The sequence below is a fragment of the Crotalus tigris genome, unplaced genomic scaffold (assembly GCF_016545835.1).
Source record: "Crotalus tigris isolate CLP2741 ecotype Arizona unplaced genomic scaffold, ASM1654583v1 scf7180000017812.1200847, whole genome shotgun sequence".
Classification (NCBI taxonomy): domain Eukaryota; kingdom Metazoa; phylum Chordata; class Lepidosauria; order Squamata; family Viperidae; genus Crotalus; species Crotalus tigris.
In genome coordinates this window covers 942,568-962,358 of record NW_024096651.1, presented here as the reverse complement: position 1 = coordinate 962,358, position 19,791 = coordinate 942,568, and the positions used below count along the sequence as shown (strand labels likewise).

The window sequence follows — 19,791 nt, the reverse complement described above, 5'->3', positions numbered from 1 at the left end:
CTGTCCAGTCTCTTCTTAAAAACCTCCAGTGTTGGAGCATTCACAACTTCTGGAGGCAAATCGTTCTGTCAGGAAATTTCTCCTTAGTTCTAGGTTGCTTCTCTCCATGATTAGTTTCTACCCATTGCTTCTTGTCCTGCCTTCTGGTGCTTGGAAAATAGGTTGATCCCCTCTTTGTGCCATCCCCTTAGATTTTGGAACACTGCTATCATGTCACCCCTAGTCCTTTTTTTAATTAAACCAATAAATAAAATAAAAATTAAAAAGAATACTAAATTCCTGCAACTATTCCTCTTATGTTTTAGCCTCCAGTTCCCTAATTATCTTAGTTGGTCTTCTCTGCACATTTTCTAGAGTCTAAACATTTTTTATAACATGGCGACCAAAACTGGATGCAATTTCCAAATCACCAAGTCACAAACACTTCACATGATACTAACACTTCATGTGATCTTGGTTCTATCCCTCTGTTAATCAGCCTAGGACTGTTGGTTTTTTGGGAATTGCAGCTCGTTTTCCTGATTTTTGTACCATCTAATCCAATATACTTCTGGATCACTCAAGGGCTTGTTTAATACATTGCTCCAACAATGTAATTGCTGCTTTCATAGAGGCTCAAAACTGTACAATGTAAATTGTGGTTTGTAAGTCATGGTATCTAGATTCAGAAATTTAATACAAAATGCAGATCTGAAAAAAATGAATATTATGTCATAATGCATGGAACAAATCAAGCCAAAAGCTATTGTTTTGTTAATTTTGGTTGGTCCTAATAAAAATATTGCATCACTTGTATATTTAATTCTTATTTCAGAATATTATCTCCATTTCCCCCCCCCGATATCCTTTTCCCTTTTTATATATATAATTTTCCGACAACAACCTTATCTGCCAATATATTTATCCATTTTAATTGGTAAACATGTGGACATGTATATTGCTGTTGCTGATTTTACCAGTAAGCCATGATAATATGAAAATGACATGTGCAGTAATATCACACAATGCTTTTGTGTACTTGTGTCCTAACTACATAAATTTCAGCATTTATGCAATTATGTTGACCCACACATCATTTCCCCCCATTGGGTGCAAAGAAAGACAAATACATGTCATCAGACAAATGTCATTTGTGTATTTGTGTCAGACATTAGAATGCAAGTACCTAACAGCAGCATTTTTGTGATGCCACTACACATGATATGTTTGCCTGCAGCTTGTTCCATACACCACTGATTACTAGCCATAGGGATCACTGCCTACATCAAAATTACCATCCCTAAAAAGATGAAAAGTAATTACTAAGCAGAGTATCAATACTTGGGGGAACATTATTACTCCTTCATCCTTTCCAGGCATTCCTCAGTAAGAAAAAAGATGTTTTGTTAAATGTGGCTGAGCTGTGATGATACAACTTGATGGTCTATGGAGAGGGCAGGAAGGCACTGGTTGCTAGTATTTTAATTATTGTATTTATTTTATAAAGTTACATATTTATCAATTGTGTATTACAAAAATAATCTTTCCTTCAGTTTTTTTTTTTGTTTAACTTAGGTATTTCCATGTATACAACTAGGAACTTAGCCACGATCCTAAAGTGTTGACATTTTTCTGGTGTGAAATGAGGAGAGCTGAGCAGTAATACACATTTGTCAATTGTGTATTACAAAAATAATCTTTCCTTCAGGTTTTTTTTTTTTTTTGCTTAGGTGTTTCTATGTACATAACCTAGAAATTTAGCCACAATCCTAAAGTGTTGACATATTTACGATGTGAGATGAGGGGAGCTGAGCAGTCAAGGCCAACACGAACATTCTATACACTCAGCATTTATCATGATGGAATATAGAAAGTACTACTGAATGGAACAGATTTTATCATTCAACCCAAAGAACGTTATGCAATATTGTCTGTTTAAATGCATCATTACCTTCACTAGCACATAGAGAAGGTAAAGTAATTGATTGTACACTTTTTAAAACCTGCCATTGCCAGGTAAGGATTGTATACTCTCCTACCTAAATTCCTGGGGACGTATGGCCAATCAATATGGCAGCTTCTGAGCTGAATGTATCAGTGAAGTGACTTGCTGTAAAACAATTTCCAATGTTCCATTAGAAAAGGAACAGCAGATGGGAGAGGAACACTTGTTCCTGAAAACATGCAAAACTTAGCAACAAAAATAACTGTTCCGAAAATTGAGTTTTGTATCTGCAACTCTAAAACTTTTGTTTCAAAATTTCAACAGTTCTACTGCCTCTTTTTTCATATAATCCAACATGAATCTTGAGGCACTCTTTTCTCCAAATGTATACCATGTATCTCTTTTCCTCTCTCCCACATACATGCACACTATGTGGAATCCTCCAACAATATAATTATTTTGATATCACTCCTAAGTCCTTTCTCTCAAGAACTTGTTCCTTGGAATTGGAACTAGAATAGAACTTTACTTCCAATTTCACAGATGTCTATCTTCTTTCTGGCAAGTGTGGAGGCTCAAACCAGATATCCAAGGCAAAGAATGGACATTGGTTTCTGTTTTTGCTCCCGTTTGACACCATAGCTGAGGAAATGTGTTGCTGGATTGGTGAATGACGTAATATAAAATTAAGCATTAACAAACCTCCTGACATGATTTGGTGTAATACAGAATCTGTCTTTCATTTGCAACTAAACAAACAAACAAACAAAAAAGAAAATGAGATAGAAGAGAAGGGAGATGTAATAAAAATGGTCAGCAAATTGTCTCAAGGCATTATGAGGCCCTTGGGAAAATATTGTCATTGGAAACACAAAATGGCCTCTGGTAGAAAAATTCTATATTGTTTGGACCAGAATTCTAGAGTCAGGGCATATCACAGCAGTTTCTAAACTCTCAGAATAGGCCATATGAAACCTGCAAAGACTCTAACCAAGAGTTATCAGATGCCTGAAGGCCTAACAAAGTTACAGCTCCTATAAACTGTCTTGGCACCTTTGGCGCCATTATACAATGCAGAACGCATGTCGGATAACAACCTTCTGATCCATTTGCTGTTTTCAAAAGGAGGGTTATCCTAGCCCAATGTTTCCTTGGCTGCCTTGATTAGTTGAAGTCAACTTGCCAATGGATTTACTGCACACATTCAAGAATTCTTTTCTAAAAGCAGGATTTACTGCCTTGTAGACACTTTCCTTCATGCCAATTCAGTCTTCAGTTCCATCAGAGCCCTCAACGCTTTGGAGATAAGCAGCCAGAACTGGCCCCAGACGTGGCTGGAAGGATTCTCTGTATCATCGGTGGGCATTTTTAGATCAACCAGGCTCTGATTCTGGCTCCTTACAGCTCTGTTGTTTTCCTGGGTTCTATCAAGATTGTACTTAACATTCCCACTTGACATTCTTGGTCCTGAAGCTTCCTTGCAGTTTGGGAGGGGCTCTGACTTCTCTGGCGTCCCCTCTGCCAATTCTTCAGCAGCAACAACACGGTCACTAAGACCAACACAATAGTAACTCCCCCAAATACAAGCACTAAAATGAGCTGTGACTGACTCAGTCCTGAGTCTTGCTGAGTCACCACCTCTTTCACAGAGATTAACAGCCCACCATCATTTGATTTCTCGCTGTAGTTAGTGATCCGCTTTCCCGTAACTATAACCTTGGCTGGCTCAGACTGGGTCATCCAAGAGTAACTGCTGGTTGTGCTTCCCAGAGCCCTGTTGTGGTCCTTGGCATCAGGTTGGGATACAGTGATCCAGGTTGCCTCAGGAGCTAGGAGCTCACATGTTTTCCCAGCAAAGCCCTTGGGACACAAGCAATCAAAATTGTTGATACGATCATAACATTTAGCCCCATTCTTGCATGGTTGGCTGACACAATCATCAATGTTGATGGTGCAGAAACGTCCTTCAAAGCCATCCTGGCACTGACAGGAGAAGCGATTAATGCCATCGAGGCAGGTGGCGCCATTGGCACAGGGACGCATGAGGCAGTCATCGACATCAGTCTCGCAATGTGTACCAGTAAATCCAGCCAGGCACTTGCAGGTGTAATTGGAAGCAAAGCCATTATTATCATGGCACAATGCACCATTTTTGCATGGAAATCTGAAAGGACAAACCAGAGAAAAATTAAGACCCATCATGCTATTTTTATTAGAGAATCCCAACCTCATAAGGTCCATTACCAAAGTTGGAAGTTTTAATTTCCTTTTTGTAAAACTAAAACTTCAATCAATCTTTGTCCAAAGGTTACAATGCGCTTGTTTTCATTTACATCGGGTTTTCTTTAAGATGTAACATTCATTGTGACCAAAGCAGAGGAGTTCTGGCCTCATATTATCCTTCTGCTATTACCATCTGTTTTTACGAGGACTGCTCACCCTGCTTTCTCACATGGCCCTGTCTTCAGCTCACAGTCCTTTCCATGGAATCCTTCAAGGCACTGACAGGAATATTCTCCGTCACGATCATAAACACACTCCGCCCCATTTTTGCATGGCGACTGATGCTCGCAGATGTGAACATCTGAAATAATCAAACAAATAACAATAAAAGGCAGGTTAAAAGTTTTTTGGCCTTGATTTCCTCCTGCCAGTTTTAAGTCCCACCTTAAAAAAAAAAGACCTATTAATATACTTTTTATGTTGTAATCATGAAATAGAATTTTAAAAAATACAAAAAAGGATGTGGATCCCGTAGATGTCTATAGGGAGGCGCTTCTTAACAGTTACAGTTGTTTGACCAGGATGCATCTACAGATAGTCCTTGACCATACTTTAGCCCAAAATTTCTGTTGCTAAATGAGGCAGTTGTTAAGTGAGTTTTGCCCCATTTTATGATCTTTCTTGCCACAGCTGTTAAGTGAATTACTGCAGTTATTAAGTTAGTAATACAGTTGTTAAGTGAATCTGGCTTCCCCATTGACTTTGCTTGTCAGAAGATCATGGAAGGGACTCACATGATCCCAGGCCACTGCAACTTTCATACATATAAGCCAATTGCCAAATGTTGATCAAGTGACCATGGGGATACTGCAATGGTCCTAAAGTCATGTCACATTTTTCAATGCTGTTGTAACTTTGAATGGTCACTAAACAAATGGTTGTCGATAAGTCGAGGACTACTTGTAATTTGACTTGAGCTATGGGTGGAAGTTTCCTTTTAATCAACTCAAGAAAAAGATGTTAAACACAGCCATTAAGTAAGTGATAAAAAGCAACTTCATCATAACTCAGTAGCATAGCATACTTAGTATCTGAAACAAACAAAGTGACAATTCAGGAGGAGGACAGTGTAGAACTGAGCAGTTAGACCAGTCAAAAGGGAAAACATAGAACGTATTTTTTAAAAAATAATTTGTTTGGATTTGTCACTTCCTTCTTCATATCAAGAAGCTACTTTTTAATTTTCCTCCTAAAACACCTGAAACCCACTCACACAACAAACTAATGTAACATGCTAATATAGCTGAGTTTAGATACATGCTTTATCCATGCTTTACACATTCTCAGAAGGTAAGAATGTCCTCCCAAATGAAATGTTCAAAGGGTGAAGATTGTTCAAAGGGTGAAGATTGTTGACCCAACAGTGTGTCGAAGGGAAACCTTGCAAGGGATGGAATGAAGTGGCAGCAATATTCAACAAAAGCCACTTTTGTTGAATGACCCCACTTATACTGAAACTGCTAAAATTAAAAATGGCTTTTTTTTCAGAAGTACATTATCACTGTCTTCACCCAGCCTGACAAGGAGGCACTTACTCCTACTGAGGCTTGTATAGATAAGTCCAGTCTGAAAGGAAGAGGATCAAGAACTCTAGCCACTGTTGTCTTCTTAAAAAACATCCTTCCAAAGACAAGAAAACGCTGCCAACAAGGCTATATGATTACTGAGATTAGGCTGAACTGCTAATTGTTTTAAAGCTAAAGCCAGACAAAATACAGATGTCAGTTTTCAAGACTGGGAACCAAATGGCCTAAAAATCCTAACCTGAAGTTTAAAATACAGGAGAAAATGCCTAAGGCTTAAACGAGGGGTCTTCAAACTTGGCCCTTTTATGACTTGTGGACTTCAACTCCCAGAATTCCTCAGCCAGCGTACCTGGCTGAGGAATTCTTGGAGTTGAAGTCCATAAGTCCTAAAAAGGCCAAGTCTGAAGACCCCTCGTTTAAACCTTGGGATTGACTCACATGCATAAGTAGTCCTCAATTTACAACCACAATTGAGTCCAGAATTTATAGTGCTAAGTAAGAAATTTGTTAAGTGAGTTTTGTCCCATTTTACAACTTTTCTTGCTACACTTGTTAAATGAATCACTGCAGTGGTTAAGTTAGTCACACGGTTGTTAAGTGAGTCTGGCTTCCCCACTGACTTTGTTTGTCAAAAGATTGCAAAAGATGATCACATGACCTTGGGACACAGCAACCGTCATAAATATGAACCAGTTGTCAAGCATCCAAATGTAAATCACATGGCCATGTGGATGCTGCAACAGTCATAAGTGTAAAAAATGGTCATAAGTCACTTTTTTCAATGCCGTTGTAACTTCAAATGGTCACTAAATGAACTCTTGTATGTCGAGGACTACCTGTATATGACTTCTTCTGTACCACAGTAAAAGCTATTTATCTTACTGTGCCAAGTCCTTGAAATTTTTGTAGTTTGGCTACCAAGTGGGGGAGTCAAGCGTCCAGAAAGAAATGTATTCCCAGATCTCATGTGAAGCCTGGCAACTTGGAAGAAGTAACTCCATCGTCTAGCATGCTTTGCATACAGAACTCTTCAAATTAATCTCTAGAATCTCCAAGTACATCTTGAGAATATCCCATAAGGAACCCAGGGAAACCACAAATATTATATTTCAGTGTAAAGCAGCATTATGTAAAAATATCTACTTCTAATACTGTGTATCACCATTGTCCAGATTTTATTTAAGATTTTTCCATCCTGCTTCAATTGGAGCAACCTACCTTTGTCACAGAACTTGCCAGCCCAGCCACTTTGGCAAATGCATTGCCAGGGCTGGTGGCAGGTCCCATGGCTACAGCCAGGCATTCTCACACAGTGTTCACAATATTTACCCTCCCAACCGGGATCACATCTGCAAAAGAATACAAAGTCTGGATGAGCAGACAAAATTCCAGTATAACTTGTATTAGTCAAATAATTTTTTCCCCCTCCATACTAAACATTGCAACCTAAAACTTTTCCAATTCTGTTTGTAATCCATAATGTGTGTTTGATATGTATGCACAATGGCTATTTCTACACCTTACTACCTACTTTGAGATAAATAAAAGATTAAAGATACTGAACTGGCATTCTGTCTCTGACACAGATTTTCTCTCTAGCTTTGGTTAGTAGAACTTATTATCTTCCATCTAACTTCTGTCTCAGAGAAGCAATCTGTTTTCATTCAAAAAAGTTTTCCCACTGCCTCTTTCTGTTTGTCTTCAACCTACTTCTCAAGAATATGCCCAATTCCATTTGAAGAGTTTTCAAACCAATATCTCAATAGTATATCAAATTGTCTGGTACATCTCAGGATCACCCAGCCAATGATGCTTTTTAACATAAATCTTCAAAGCCACTGCTGTCTAATTCAGTTTTAGTTGCTAATCATTACACTTTCATCAAAGATCTATCTATCTATCTATCTATCTATCTATCTATCTATCTATCTATCTATCTATCTATCTATCTATCTATCATCTAATTTCTACAGCTACCCATCTCAACAAGTGACCCTTGACAGTGCATGTCATAACACATAAAAACCATCTATCAAAATAGTACAAAATTAAATATAATGCAAATATAAATAAATGCACTTTTCTTATATCCAGAGTTCTTCTTTTCAAGAACCCACAGCGGATATCAGCTCCATAGGCCCTTCTTCTCTATATAAGAATATCTTGCTATAAGTAATTAAGCTAAACCCTTCTCAACTTATTGAAATAAAGCATTTCTTTGGGTGTCGGAGCCTCTTTGTCTTCTGTGAAAGAATCACAGAAAGACAAGCCTTCTTGTGACTGTCATATGCATTGTTACAATCTATTATATTGATAAAGAAGCAATGGCAGACAGAATGGAAGGCTATATATAGAAAGGCTGTACTTGCATCAAATAATTGTTTACCTGCATTTGCCATCCTTTTCACAGCTGCCGTGGGCCAAATTACAGTGGTCACTGCAGTCATCACCTGCAACTTAGAAAAAAGCATAGAACTTTATGTACAACAAAGCCAAGAATGCAGTGGCTAACTACATCAACATTACGATGAAAGTGTTAAGACTGGCATAATAATGGCTCCTTAATACAGATTGGTCAAATCAGAAAAAAAACTGGGATCCCAGTCCAAGATTTTTCATGAGTATTAAACTTCTATACCACCTAGAGTCACCTCGGTGAGATGGGTGGCATAGAAGTTAATAATAAAATAAAAAAATAAAATGAATAAAATATAAATAAAATAAAATATTACAATCCATAAAAGTAGTACCAGTTTACTTGAGATTCCTCACTCACTTCTGTGGAATAACTACACATTTATTCTTTTATACATGGTCTTCTCTTTCTCTTTCTCACTTAAAGACAGAAGGTTTGACCAAATCCTATTCTCCCTAGAAATACTAAGTTGGAACTAAGATAGTGAAAATTCATTTTCATCTCAGGCATATATTTTTTTCAAATTCTGTGTATCTCTCTCTGTATCTTCCACTGTATTAGACCATATACGTGAAAGGACATTAGGTATTCAAATAAAAATTATTCAGCTTGTCCAGCTGTTTACCTAATGAGGGGAAGCCCACTATCACTTTGATAATTGGTTCCACCACTGAACTGTTCTTACAGTATAAAGTATTTTCTTACTGTTTGGCTTCCTTTCTGTAACTTCTGTTCCTTATTCTCTGTCCTGCATTCTGGGTCATAGAGAACAGATCTGAACTTTTTCCCCCATCCAGACATTCAGTCTCCAAGGACTGGGGCCGCACTCCAACAGCATCATCTTTTTGGGCCAAAGTGGAAATATATAACTGGGTATCGTCAACACCAATAATGCCATATCTCATGCTTTCAAATGACCTCACTCACTGGTGTAATGCAGATGTCAAAGAAGATCAAGTTTCACATTTCGGAAACCTAGAACTACGCTTCTATTCCCCCATCACCAATACTGACTGGAACCAGCTGCATAGGAAGGAGAAGAACCACTACAAAAGAACATGTCCCAGTCCCCAAAGCTGGTCTAGAAAGATACCATAGTTAATGTTACCAAAAGATCCAAGTGGGCCAACATGGTTCTGCCATTTCCATCTCAAGCCCTCCAGAGAATTTCCATGGTGGGGTTTCCCTGAATTCAGTCAACTTTGCTCTTCATCCTTCACCAAAGTGCACAAGGCATCTCTTGTTCTACTTCCTCACTCACAACCCTAAAACCACAAACTCTACAAGACCTGTAACTACAGAATCCTCATGAGAATAATCCAGTCTAGGCCCCTGCCGTGTGCTCATTCCAAACTGCAGCAAAGACCTTCACTAAACTGTGTGCCAGAGCTTTGGGGAAAACGGCAAACTCCTTCTGAAATTGCATTGGGTCCCTTAGCTATTAAGGTGGGCTGATCAAGAGGCTCTGGCTCCCTGCATGGAAAGGTTGCTGTGAACAACTCTAGGGCCATGGTAAGGGATTTATGTTATCATCCTGCATAACCCCAAAATCACAATTCCACTGCCTTAAAACAAAAAAGAAATCCAATGTGTGATCCTCCATGTGAGTCAAGCCCTGAATAAGTTGGACCAGGCTCATGGTTGTCATGGTGGGCTTGACTTTTGAACTATCTAAGACTCCAGGCCTAATGAAGGCAAGATGAAGTTTCCCAAAACCATAATTCTGGGGAACTCCATTGCCAACTTCGTAACAGAATCCAGGAGTTTAGGAAAGAACATTGTTACACTATAGAGAAGAAGATAGTTAAAGAACAATTTCAGCTGTCCCCCATAACTAATCTCACAGAGAAGGTCTTGCATCCAATTATGTAAAGGACATAGCCATAAAAGGCCCGCAAAGACTATCATATAACAATAGCCATCCCCATTTCTATTCCAGAGTGGGTGACACACCTGAAACCTGGGAGGGCACATTTCAGAGACAGGATACCCTCTTCACACCCTCTTCACAAAGAAAGGATCAACCTATTCTCCAAAACACCTGAAGGCAGGATAAGCAGCAATGGATGGAAACTAATCAAGGAGAGAACCAACCTAGAACTAAGGAGAAATTTCCTGATGGAACAATTAATCAGTAGAAAACCTGCCTCCAGAAGTTGTAGGTGCTCCAACACTGGAAGTTTTTAAGAAGAGATTGAACAACCATTTGTCTGAAATGGTATAGGGCTTCCTGCCTGAGCAGGGGGTTGGACTAGAAGACTTCCAAGGTCTCATAATTTTGTCCAAACAATTTTTGGTTAAAATCAGAATGACTGTAGCAATATAAGAATAGTCACCCACAGGCAGCCAGTAACCCCAAGGGAGATTGGGGTGCACAATAGCAGCTGCTGCTGGTGGAGGTGATACCTGTCTAAGAGTTGCAACGTACAAGAGATGACACAAGATTTATTACTGTATTTAAAAGAAAGTGATTATGAGACTTTATCTAAGTTCCCACATGTTTGTTTAATCATGATTTGCAGAATAGCTTCAGTCAGTTGGGTTCCCATATCAAACAAGAAAACCACATTAAGGCTCAATGTAAAGTGTGCACCCAGGATTCAAAACTTATTAGTGGCCTCAGCACTAATAGGTGCTAATAGAGAAAGAGAAGAAGCACTATCTAGCACGAATGCCTGTTACTCAGTATAACTACATCGACTAAAACTGAGGAAGAGTCTGGAAACTGGAATGGATTCTTCCATCTTCATGCTGAGAGGCCACTAATATTTCCAGTTCTGTGTCCCATCATTTGAGAATTAGAAGTTTTCCAAGGTCTGGATTTCTTTTTAATTATCTAAGTATCTCCAAGGTTGTAATTGAGCCGCCCTCTGGTCCCACCTTTCAATCTCCTACCATGTCTTCTTCCCAACCTTTGTCTCCATCCTAGTTTCTTGTGCACAAAGCTACTCTGGCTTCTCTTTCAGTGAGGGGAAGGGGTCATTTATTGTTATGTATCTCTTGGATATACTATGGCAGTGATGGCAAACCTTTTAGAGACCGAGTGTCCAAACTGCAACCCAAAACTCACTTATGCATTGGCAGGTGCCGGGTGGGTGTGGCCCATTGGCTGGGCATGGCCAATTGGGTGGGTGTGGCCCATTGGATGGGCATGGCTGTGGTGGTAACGGCAGACTGGGTGGGACTAAAAAGTTCAATGAATCAATTCCAACTTTGCAAGATCTTTTTTTTTCCTGTGAGAAGTTGAAATTGACTGGATTGAACCTTTTTTTTTTTTTTTTTGCACATGGCGGCGGAGTCCTAAAGCAAACAGGTTTTATAAAACCCAGCTGAAGACCTAGGACTGGGGCGACAGCACGCGTGCCCACAGAGAGGGCTCTAAGTGCTGCCTTTGGCACCCGTGCCATAGGTTCACCACCACTGTACTATGGTTTCCATAAGGAGGAAGCTAAGATAATGTAGGGAAAACTAAATGAGGTGTGATGTAATGATAACAATAGGATACTTTAATATGGAAATCTGATTCTGTTCAGGTAAATAGTAGATTGAGATGGAGGAAAAGAGTTAATTAATCCTTCCTCTGATTGTCATTTCCTGCATTAAAACTGAGGTTTTCTCCAGGACGAAGATGGTATAACTGCAAATAGCAACTTCCTTTCTAGACCAAAATGTAATTTTAACAAGAATAACTTAAGGTATGAAAATATTGCAGGGGACAAGGCAAACAAGAACAACCAAACTTTCAGATGAGAATATCACAGTTCAGGTAGGATTTTTTCCTGGTCTTACAGCAAAGTTCAAGTATTTCGTGTTATTTTTGGTTTTTTTTAACTCTGATGGCTTTTTTACTTTTATTTTATGTTAATTTAATACATGACACCCCGAGTCATGTACATGAGATGAGCAGCCTGAATAGTTACTAAATAAATAATAATGTAGCCTCTGTTTTCCATTCATTATTATTTCTGGTCCTCAGGAATATTGTAAGGCCATCCACAGAATGTCCAGTAGGTGTCACTGCTTACATAAAAACTTAAAATGCAGCCAGGTAAAGTTCAGATGCAGGACAGCCAGCACAGTAACAGAACAGACATCCTGAATGTCAGCCAATTCAATTTAAACATTACTTCCATATTTTCAATCCAAACTCATTCCAGATGCTAGCAGGGATACATCACAGTGAAAGGCTAAAGTAAGAATTTCCACTCTAAAACACCCTCCGGCTATTTTCTCCCTTTATGTCAGTGGTTCTCAACCTTTTTAATGCTGTGACCCCCAACCGGTCGTAAGTCGAGGACTACTCAACCGGTCGTAAGTCGAGGACTACTCAACTGGTGCAGCACCGTTTGCAGAGTGGGACTTTTGGCGGGCTCAGCAGGGCAGAGACAGCCTGGACAATTCCTATTGGCTTTTGAAAGCCAATAGAATTGGACTCTATTCAAGAGAGTCTATTATATTGGCTTTCAAAAGCCAATAGAATAAAAGGGAGTAGCACAGCTAAGGAAAAGGGGGAAAAAATGGCAGACTGTGTTGTTTGGCGACCCCCATGAAATGGTCGTTCGACCCCAAATGGGGTCCCGACCCACAGGTTGAGAACCACTGCTTTATGTGAAGAGATTCAGGTGGAGAATTTGGGGGGAAAGAAAGACTTTCCTGCTCTGTATTAGGGCTGTATTGGATATGTTCAAAGGGAAAAACAACATCTCCCATGAGACCCAGGAAAATCTAAGGTAATCCTGTGCCACCATCTCCCAGGAATAACTTTTTTTCCCCAATGCCATTGTAATTTTTCTGCAGTGAACATTTCTTACCATTGGAAAAGTGTCATATCAATCTGTTATTAATATTACTATGACTTACTGTGAGAAACAACAAGGCAATTTTCGTTTGCAGTCCATCTTTCAATGATTTCTATGATGGGATTAATTTGTATTTATATTATTTTTATGATGGCTTATACTCTCCCTCCTTAACTCATACTGGGGTCTGTGTGCACATAAAACACCACTAGTGCCCAATATCAGATAAGGATCACTTGCCCTGCTACCTTCATGCACTGTATAGCTTTGTATTATACCATCATTTGAGAAACAAATCTGAATAGCTCCACAGACATAATGTTTTCTTTGCCATCACCTTGTCCTCAAAACTTCTTTACCTCCTGGTCTGAACTCTTTCCTTGGCTGCCTTCTCTTGAGGTTGGGAAGGAACCCCGACCTCAACCAAATCCTGAAAGCTAATTTTGTAAAGGTGCTTATTTGGCACCTGAAGAACAACCCTCTTCAAATGAGACTCACCACTCACAGAGAATTATATAAAGGAAGGTCATATGTACAGGTACAAAATAAAATGTTCTCCCTGTTCTGTGGCACTTTAGAGAGTTCAAGTGAATGTTGAGTTAATCCTCACCTTGGGTAAAGTGGTGATGGGCCGCAAGAATCCAAAGCAAGGACATGAGCTGAAGACAGAAACTCCTGAGCATGATCAGTGTGGCCCCACCGAGATAGTCACCTACAAGAAACAAAGACAAAATCAGAATCCTGCTCTGCTGGCCTCTTCCTTGCAGCACTATCAGGCTATCTTATATTCCAAACACTTGAATGGATACAAAGTTAAACATGTTCAAATGATAAACCTTCGGAATCAGCTGGCATATTGTGCTCCATAAGCAATAGAACACACACACACCCCTACCCATTCAAGCTTTTCTCCCCATTTACTTGGGAAGGGATTAACTCCCCTAGACCAGTGGTGGCGAACCTATGGCATGTGTGCCAGAGGCGGCACGCAGAGCCCTCACTATGGGCACGCGCACTGTCACCCCAGCCCTGCCTCCCCTGCAGCCCCTTCCTCATCAGTAGCCCCCCCCCCGTAGAAGAGTCGCCCCCACATGGAGCAGTGCAGCCAATGACATTGCAGCCAGACAGCAGGGACAAGACTCCGCCCTCATGCCCGTCGTGCGCAGATGATACTGCGGGGTGCAGGCGGAGGTGTGGCCACCATGGTGCTGCAGGGTGCTTGGGCAAACTGCTGTGGCAGGCCATGGAGGTGGTGGGTGGCCCTGTGGGCAGGCAGGGCAGGGGGCGGGCGGGGGCGGAGGGCGGATTTTGGGCACTCGGTCTCTAAAAGGTTCGCCATCACTGCCCTAGACCTATGAAAAACTAAGCCCTTCTTTAAAATCAAGCGCATAGATCAGAGAGCGATTCTTCTGAAGGTATTGTTCACTATATAATACATGTGTTCCAAAGTGAAACTCCACCTGAACAGATAACACTATTTAGAGCTGAAGGAAAGCTGAAGCCCAAAAAAGGTCATGAGGTTACTTGGCTAATTAAAAGTGCAATCTTTTGCTCCCTGCTCAGAAATAATTCCAACTGTTTGCTGAGCAATTCTGACAATGCTTCATCTCTGGCAGCACAAGGGCGGTTAATGGGAGGATAGTTTAAAATTGGAGAATGAATTTAACCATGTTGCTGTTTAGTCATGGCTATTCCTACTGCTTCATGTCTCCAGCAGAACAACCAATGGTTATTTTCAATTTCTGTCTACCCTTCTGAAGGAATATTATGGGTTTCTTTTTTAAAAAAAATGGTTAGATTTGCTTATTACACGTGCGTTCCTTTTATTGTGAAAAATTGGAAATCCCTCTTATTATGGGATATTGGTCAATATGTGCAATGTTAGCCTGTTCCAACTTGCAAACCTCCAGGTATTAAGCATAAAGCTTTCGATACGCTATCTGGAGAGGCAGGAATTGAATCCAAGATCTTCCCTCTAGAAAGCCTGTATGTTCCTACTAAATGCCAGCTTTTCCCTTGCTTCCAAATATCTCCAATCAACATACTTGCGACTATTTTATAGCATTATTCATGCCAGCAAGAGTAGCAAACTTGAAGATCCAGTGATGCAGATGACCTGAGCTACTCTTTGACAGCTGTGAATAGCAATAGCAATAGCATTTAGACTTATATTTCGCTTCAGAGTGCTTTATAGCCCTCTCTAAGCAGTTTAGAGTCATTATATGACCCTCCCCGAACAATCTGGATCCTCACTGATCACACTGCATCATTGCTTTGGGTCAAGGAAAACTTCAAAGCTGTACAAATAACTCCCCAAAGACCTCAGCCTAGATTTTTTATTTTTTGTTTTTGCAAAGATAACTGTGGGCAACCTCCTCCACGCCCCTCCCACCAAGATCACAGCTCATGCTACATATGACAGATACACCTTTTCTGCATCATGGCCTGCCCCACTTCTTCTTCTCCCCATTATCCCCAATGTAGAGTAAGTATAGGCCAGGAGTAGGCAACCTTGGCTCTTTTATGACTCGTGGACTTCAACTGAATAAAAGATAGCCCATTGTAACATTTTAACCTTTCTTCAAATTCTAGGTTAATCTCATAGATTGCATGTGTACACGCACCCACTTACACATGCATAATGCATGTGTGTGCACACATACATTCTTACACTTATTGGTTTAATATTTATTCCCCCTTTTGGCAGAAGATTGGGCCAGACAAATCATTTGCAGCCAGAGGCTGCATTTTAAAAAAAATAAAAGGTCTGGCAGCTAAGAATTGCAGATAGAATAGCAAAGATATATTATTACAATTAGAGTTGCAGAAGTAGTGGGGGTGGGGTTTTTTTGCATTGGGGGAACCAAGGGCAAAAGAGTTTTAAGCCTGGTGATTTATTGAACCAATTTTACTCCTTATTTCATGAAAAAGATCTAAGAAAAAATATATAAGTTTTTAGGACACTAAGAAGTAGGGGGAGCTGGGGTCCTGCAGCCATGACATTCACTCTGGCTGCAGGGATAGCTTTATTCAGTAAGGGTGTGAAATAGATGCTGAGGACTAGGAAGAGAAGTGAAGAGGAGAGAGTAGAATGTGCCAAACTGTGACCCCTAAAATAACCACCAGTCATTTGAATTAAAGATGCTAAACCACTGCTGCTATTAGCTAAATGCAACAGCAAGTCCAGTCAATTTTTGTGTACAGAACAGAGGAAGCACCAGCTGCTCCTTTGTTTTGGGTAGAAAACAAAGTCCCCCACCCACATTCTCTCAGCACTTTCCCCAAACTACAATCCCCAAGTCACTGTAATGGCAACACAGTAAGTAAAACTATTGTTGCTTTGTAGTGGTGATAGAGCTTAAGGAAATATGAAAAGACAAGAATATAATTACAAGTGTATTGCGCCCATCTCAGAATTGTTGATCTCATGAAGCTATATGTATTCTTGTTGAAAAGATACCCTGGGTGAGTTTACAATAAAGATTCCATGCATGTTTGATTATTAAAGGATGTTATTTTTATGAGCCTACATAGAATTCTGGTCACGTTCTGCTGTGGGTAACCGAACTCTACCATTTCCCTAAAATTCTATTGTTGTTCCAATTGGCTAGCAGATTGGCTTTCATTTCTTATCCTGAAGTATTATGCCGTGGTGTAGTGTTTTGTGCTGCTGAACAGCTGCTGCATATCAGGGAAGGGCAAAATGATTCCTGTGAATCTTATAAAATAATTTATGGATTAAGGATGAACAGTTGGTAACCAATTCCTCTTGAGCTATTAGGACCCCAGCTGAATGCCACATGTCATTGAAAAGGTCATTTCTCCCCTCCACTCCCAATCAAGTCTTCAAAGCAGAGATATGACCTAAGTCATTAGCAATCATAAATCAATTATTATTTTTTCTAATTGTTTTCCCCTATAAATGTATTGTAAGCTCAGTACCCTGAACCACTTTGAAGGATCTTCATAACTTTCATTGTAGGAGAGCTGTGTTAGTCCACGGTCATCAAAAATCATAAGGAATCTGGTAGCATCTTTTCCAAGTAATAAAATATTGTTAAATTTTCTCAACATTAAACCGTGTTCTAGATATTGCCACTTCACCTTCTCTGTTTAATGATTTGGGAAGAAGCTATTCCTTTCACAGGCAGCAAATAAGATTCCAAAGGAATCTTTTCATTTATAACTAGATGGCTTCCCTGAATTAGCTGAATTGGAGGCCCCTAGAAGGACAAAAAGAAAAAGATACTCATGTACATTTCTGGGTTATAGGTTATGCAATAGCATTTGAAATCATATGGTGGGGTCACTCATCACTATGTACAGCAGAGTTACTGAATCAAGAATTCCTCAAGAAACTAGATAAGACGCTGATTTCTCTGCTTCCAATATTTTCAACTGATCCTTTAGAGTTGATGCACTGACAACCTAAAGAGGATAGATCAAAGAAATTAGCACCCAGACAGTGTATTAAAAAAACAGATCTATATGTTATCCTAAAATATGGAAGCAATTTCTCCTGCTTTAGAATGTGGCTCTTAGATCTGAGTTTCTAATTCTATGCCCCAGGAAAGAAACAAGCATTAGTCAAATTTTACAAAGGCAAGATTGGCCAAGTAACAAACCTATGTGTAAAGCTGAGTGTCCTTCACATCGTGTTAGGTAGAATTGGTGGTCTTTCTATACACTGCATGCCTATGCACAGTTCTGCTGTTTAAAGCCTACTGCTAAAAAGCAACAAGGCTTTGCCTAACAACTTATTTTATTAAATTTTTAGGCTGCCCATGTCTACAAGGCAACTCTGGGCAGCTTACAATTTAACTGGAGAAAAAGGCAACTTGGCCAGGATCCCCGTCCCCAACTGCCTCCAGGTCTCCCCATCCCCACAGCATATGCATACGCCTCCGTTTGTTAGCTCGGAGGGACTTCTCTTCAAAATTGCTGTTTCTCGGAGGGCGGGTTGAAATATACCGCCCTTCTGCCTCAACCTCTTAGCACCGCAAGAGAGATGAATAAACAACCTCATTCAGAGACGGCAGAGACTTCCCCAAAAAGGCCTTCTTGCCTACGCTGGCCACATCCTCGGCCTGATGCCTCCGCGATCATCCCGCGGCTCCGCATCGCCTCGTCTTTTCTCCGCCCGGCTCTAGAGCCGCTTGGCTCGCCTACGGATTCCCGCTGGCCCAGAAAGGGAGCTTCTACGGAGGGCAGCGGGAGCCTCCGCTGCGCACCCCTCCCAGCAGCCCACGTGCTCCTCCCGCCGCTGCCTGGCAGACGAGCCTCTCTGACAGCCTCTTCCCGAGAGCCCCACCCCAAGGTAGGGCGGCAGACCCTTCCCAAACCCACAGCCACCTCTGCTCCTTCCAGGTGCGGAGGGGAGGAGCGCGCCTGCCCAGCCGCCGCAGCGCACATGCTGAGGACTCTCGCCGCCAGCCGCCATCCAAACGCCTCCTCCCTCGCCCCAACGAGCCCTCTCTCCGACCGCGCCAGCCTCCATTTGCAGGGCAGACCCTGATGTGCCAGCTCGCCCTGGCAGCGCCCCCTCCCCCCCCCGCTGCCTTTGCCGCCTGCCTCCTCGTGCGCCGAGGGATCCTCTCTCCCATTTCAGACCTACCTTTCTTTCCCGGCAGCTCTTCCCCAATTTCCCCGGATCCCTTCCAGGCCACCCTGGCTCCCCCTTCCCTGCACGCATCCCTCCCCTCTCGGATGCCCCCACCCCGCCCCAAAGCAGACAAACAACTTCCCCTTTTCCTCACCTCGGCGATCGCGGCGGCTCCTTGCTTTCCCCCCGGGCCGGGGGCGTGCCTGCTGGCCTCCCTCCCTGCTTCGGGACTAGCGCGGGGATCGGCGAAGGGGGGCTGCCATGCCCTGCCCTGCCCGGGCACGGAGGGTTCGGGAGGCGCGGCGGAGCTGCCTGCGAGCCTCCCGGCTCCTCCGGTTGCTCCTCCTGCTGCTGCGGCAGCCGCCACCGCCGTCGCTGCTGCCGCTGCCGCTGCCGCCGCCGTGCGCGCTCAGGCCGGCTGCCAGGGGCTGCGTGTGGCTACACATCCCTGCTCCCTCCCTGGGACATGCCGCCTCCCGAAGCTCGACGACTGCGAGAGGAGGGAGCCAGGAAACCCAGAGCCCCCAAACAGCAGGCGGACGTTCCTCTCCCGCCCAGCCCTATCACCTCTCACCTGCGACTCCTTTAGCCTATGCTGGGGGAGGGAGGGGGGAAGAGGGAGCGGAGAAGAGACGCCTTTCTCCAAACCGGAGGAGGATTGGCGCCTCCTCCTCCTCCCCCCTCCCAGCCAGACCAGGAGTTCTTCTCCCGCGTTCTTGTCCCAGCGTGCAAATTGCCCCATCGCTCTAGCTAGCCAGCTGAGGGCTTCCTTCTTCTGTGATTTGAATTCAGGGCTTCCAGGATCGATCGACCCGAAGAGTCCGCCTGGTCAACAATCTTGGGCCTTTCAAAAGCCTTCCTGTATTTTGGGTTGCATTTTGCGTAAGCGTTTGTGGCTGGCAGCCCATTTCATCACATGTGCAAGGTACGGTCCTAAGGAAGGTAGATTGTGATGTACCAAAGCTGTTGCTGTGTTCATTGGAAACTTTTCATGGGTGATTTGCGGATTGCACCCAGCACACTCCCAGTCAGTCCATATATCCATTCCAGAGCAAGTTACATGTCATTCAATTTTGCTAGCAAAAATTATAGCTTGATATTTATTAAACTTCAGCAAACATCAAAAACTGGCAGAAAGGGTCAAAAGGCAGGCAAACTCTAGGAAGTAAGAGACATGAACAGAGACAAAAGGATAGACAGCTTATTATCAAGAATCTACGTTATTTATAGGTATAATATCA

The 19,791-nt window shown here is 41.9% G+C and overlaps 1 protein-coding gene across 14 annotated transcripts; it reads right to left on the bottom strand.

Moving 5' to 3' along the window:
* Nucleotides 1-1,532: 1,532 nt before the first annotated feature.
* DLK2 (delta like non-canonical Notch ligand 2) lies at nt 1,533-19,143 on the bottom strand. 14 transcript variants are annotated; one of them, XM_039342786.1, is made up of 7 exons: nt 18,705-19,118; nt 17,053-17,376; nt 13,559-13,660; nt 8,120-8,189; nt 6,952-7,082; nt 4,364-4,508; nt 1,533-4,088 (listed from the first exon to the last, which is right to left on the bottom strand). In XM_039342786.1, exons 3-7 carry the CDS (start codon nt 13,629-13,631, stop codon nt 3,323-3,325), a joined length of 1,185 nt encoding a protein of 394 aa, XP_039198720.1. In that variant the 5' UTR covers nt 13,632-13,660; nt 17,053-17,376; nt 18,705-19,118; the 3' UTR covers nt 1,533-3,322. The 14 variants fall into 14 exon arrangements, with proteins under 14 accessions (XP_039198720.1, XP_039198722.1, XP_039198717.1 ...); XM_039342788.1 differs by lacking the exons at nt 17,053-17,376; nt 18,705-19,118 and adding an exon at nt 19,125-19,143; XM_039342783.1 differs by lacking the exon at nt 17,053-17,376.
* Nucleotides 19,144-19,791: the final 648 nt, after the last annotated feature.

Bases quoted from the DNA above. Each gene is read 5' to 3' on its own strand.
- DLK2 (XM_039342778.1), bottom strand. From the start codon at position 18,388: ATGGCGGCTGGCGGCGAGAGTCCTCAGCATGTGCGCTGCGGCGGCTGG. The intron at 8,190-13,558 runs GTGAGGATTAAC...CTTTTTTCTAAG, and splicing joins CCATCACCACTTTACCCAAG to TTGCAGGTGATGACTGCAGT. The intron at 4,509-6,951 runs GTAGGTTGCTCC...TGATTATTTCAG, and splicing joins TGGCAAGTTCTGTGACAAAG to ATGTTCACATCTGCGAGCAT.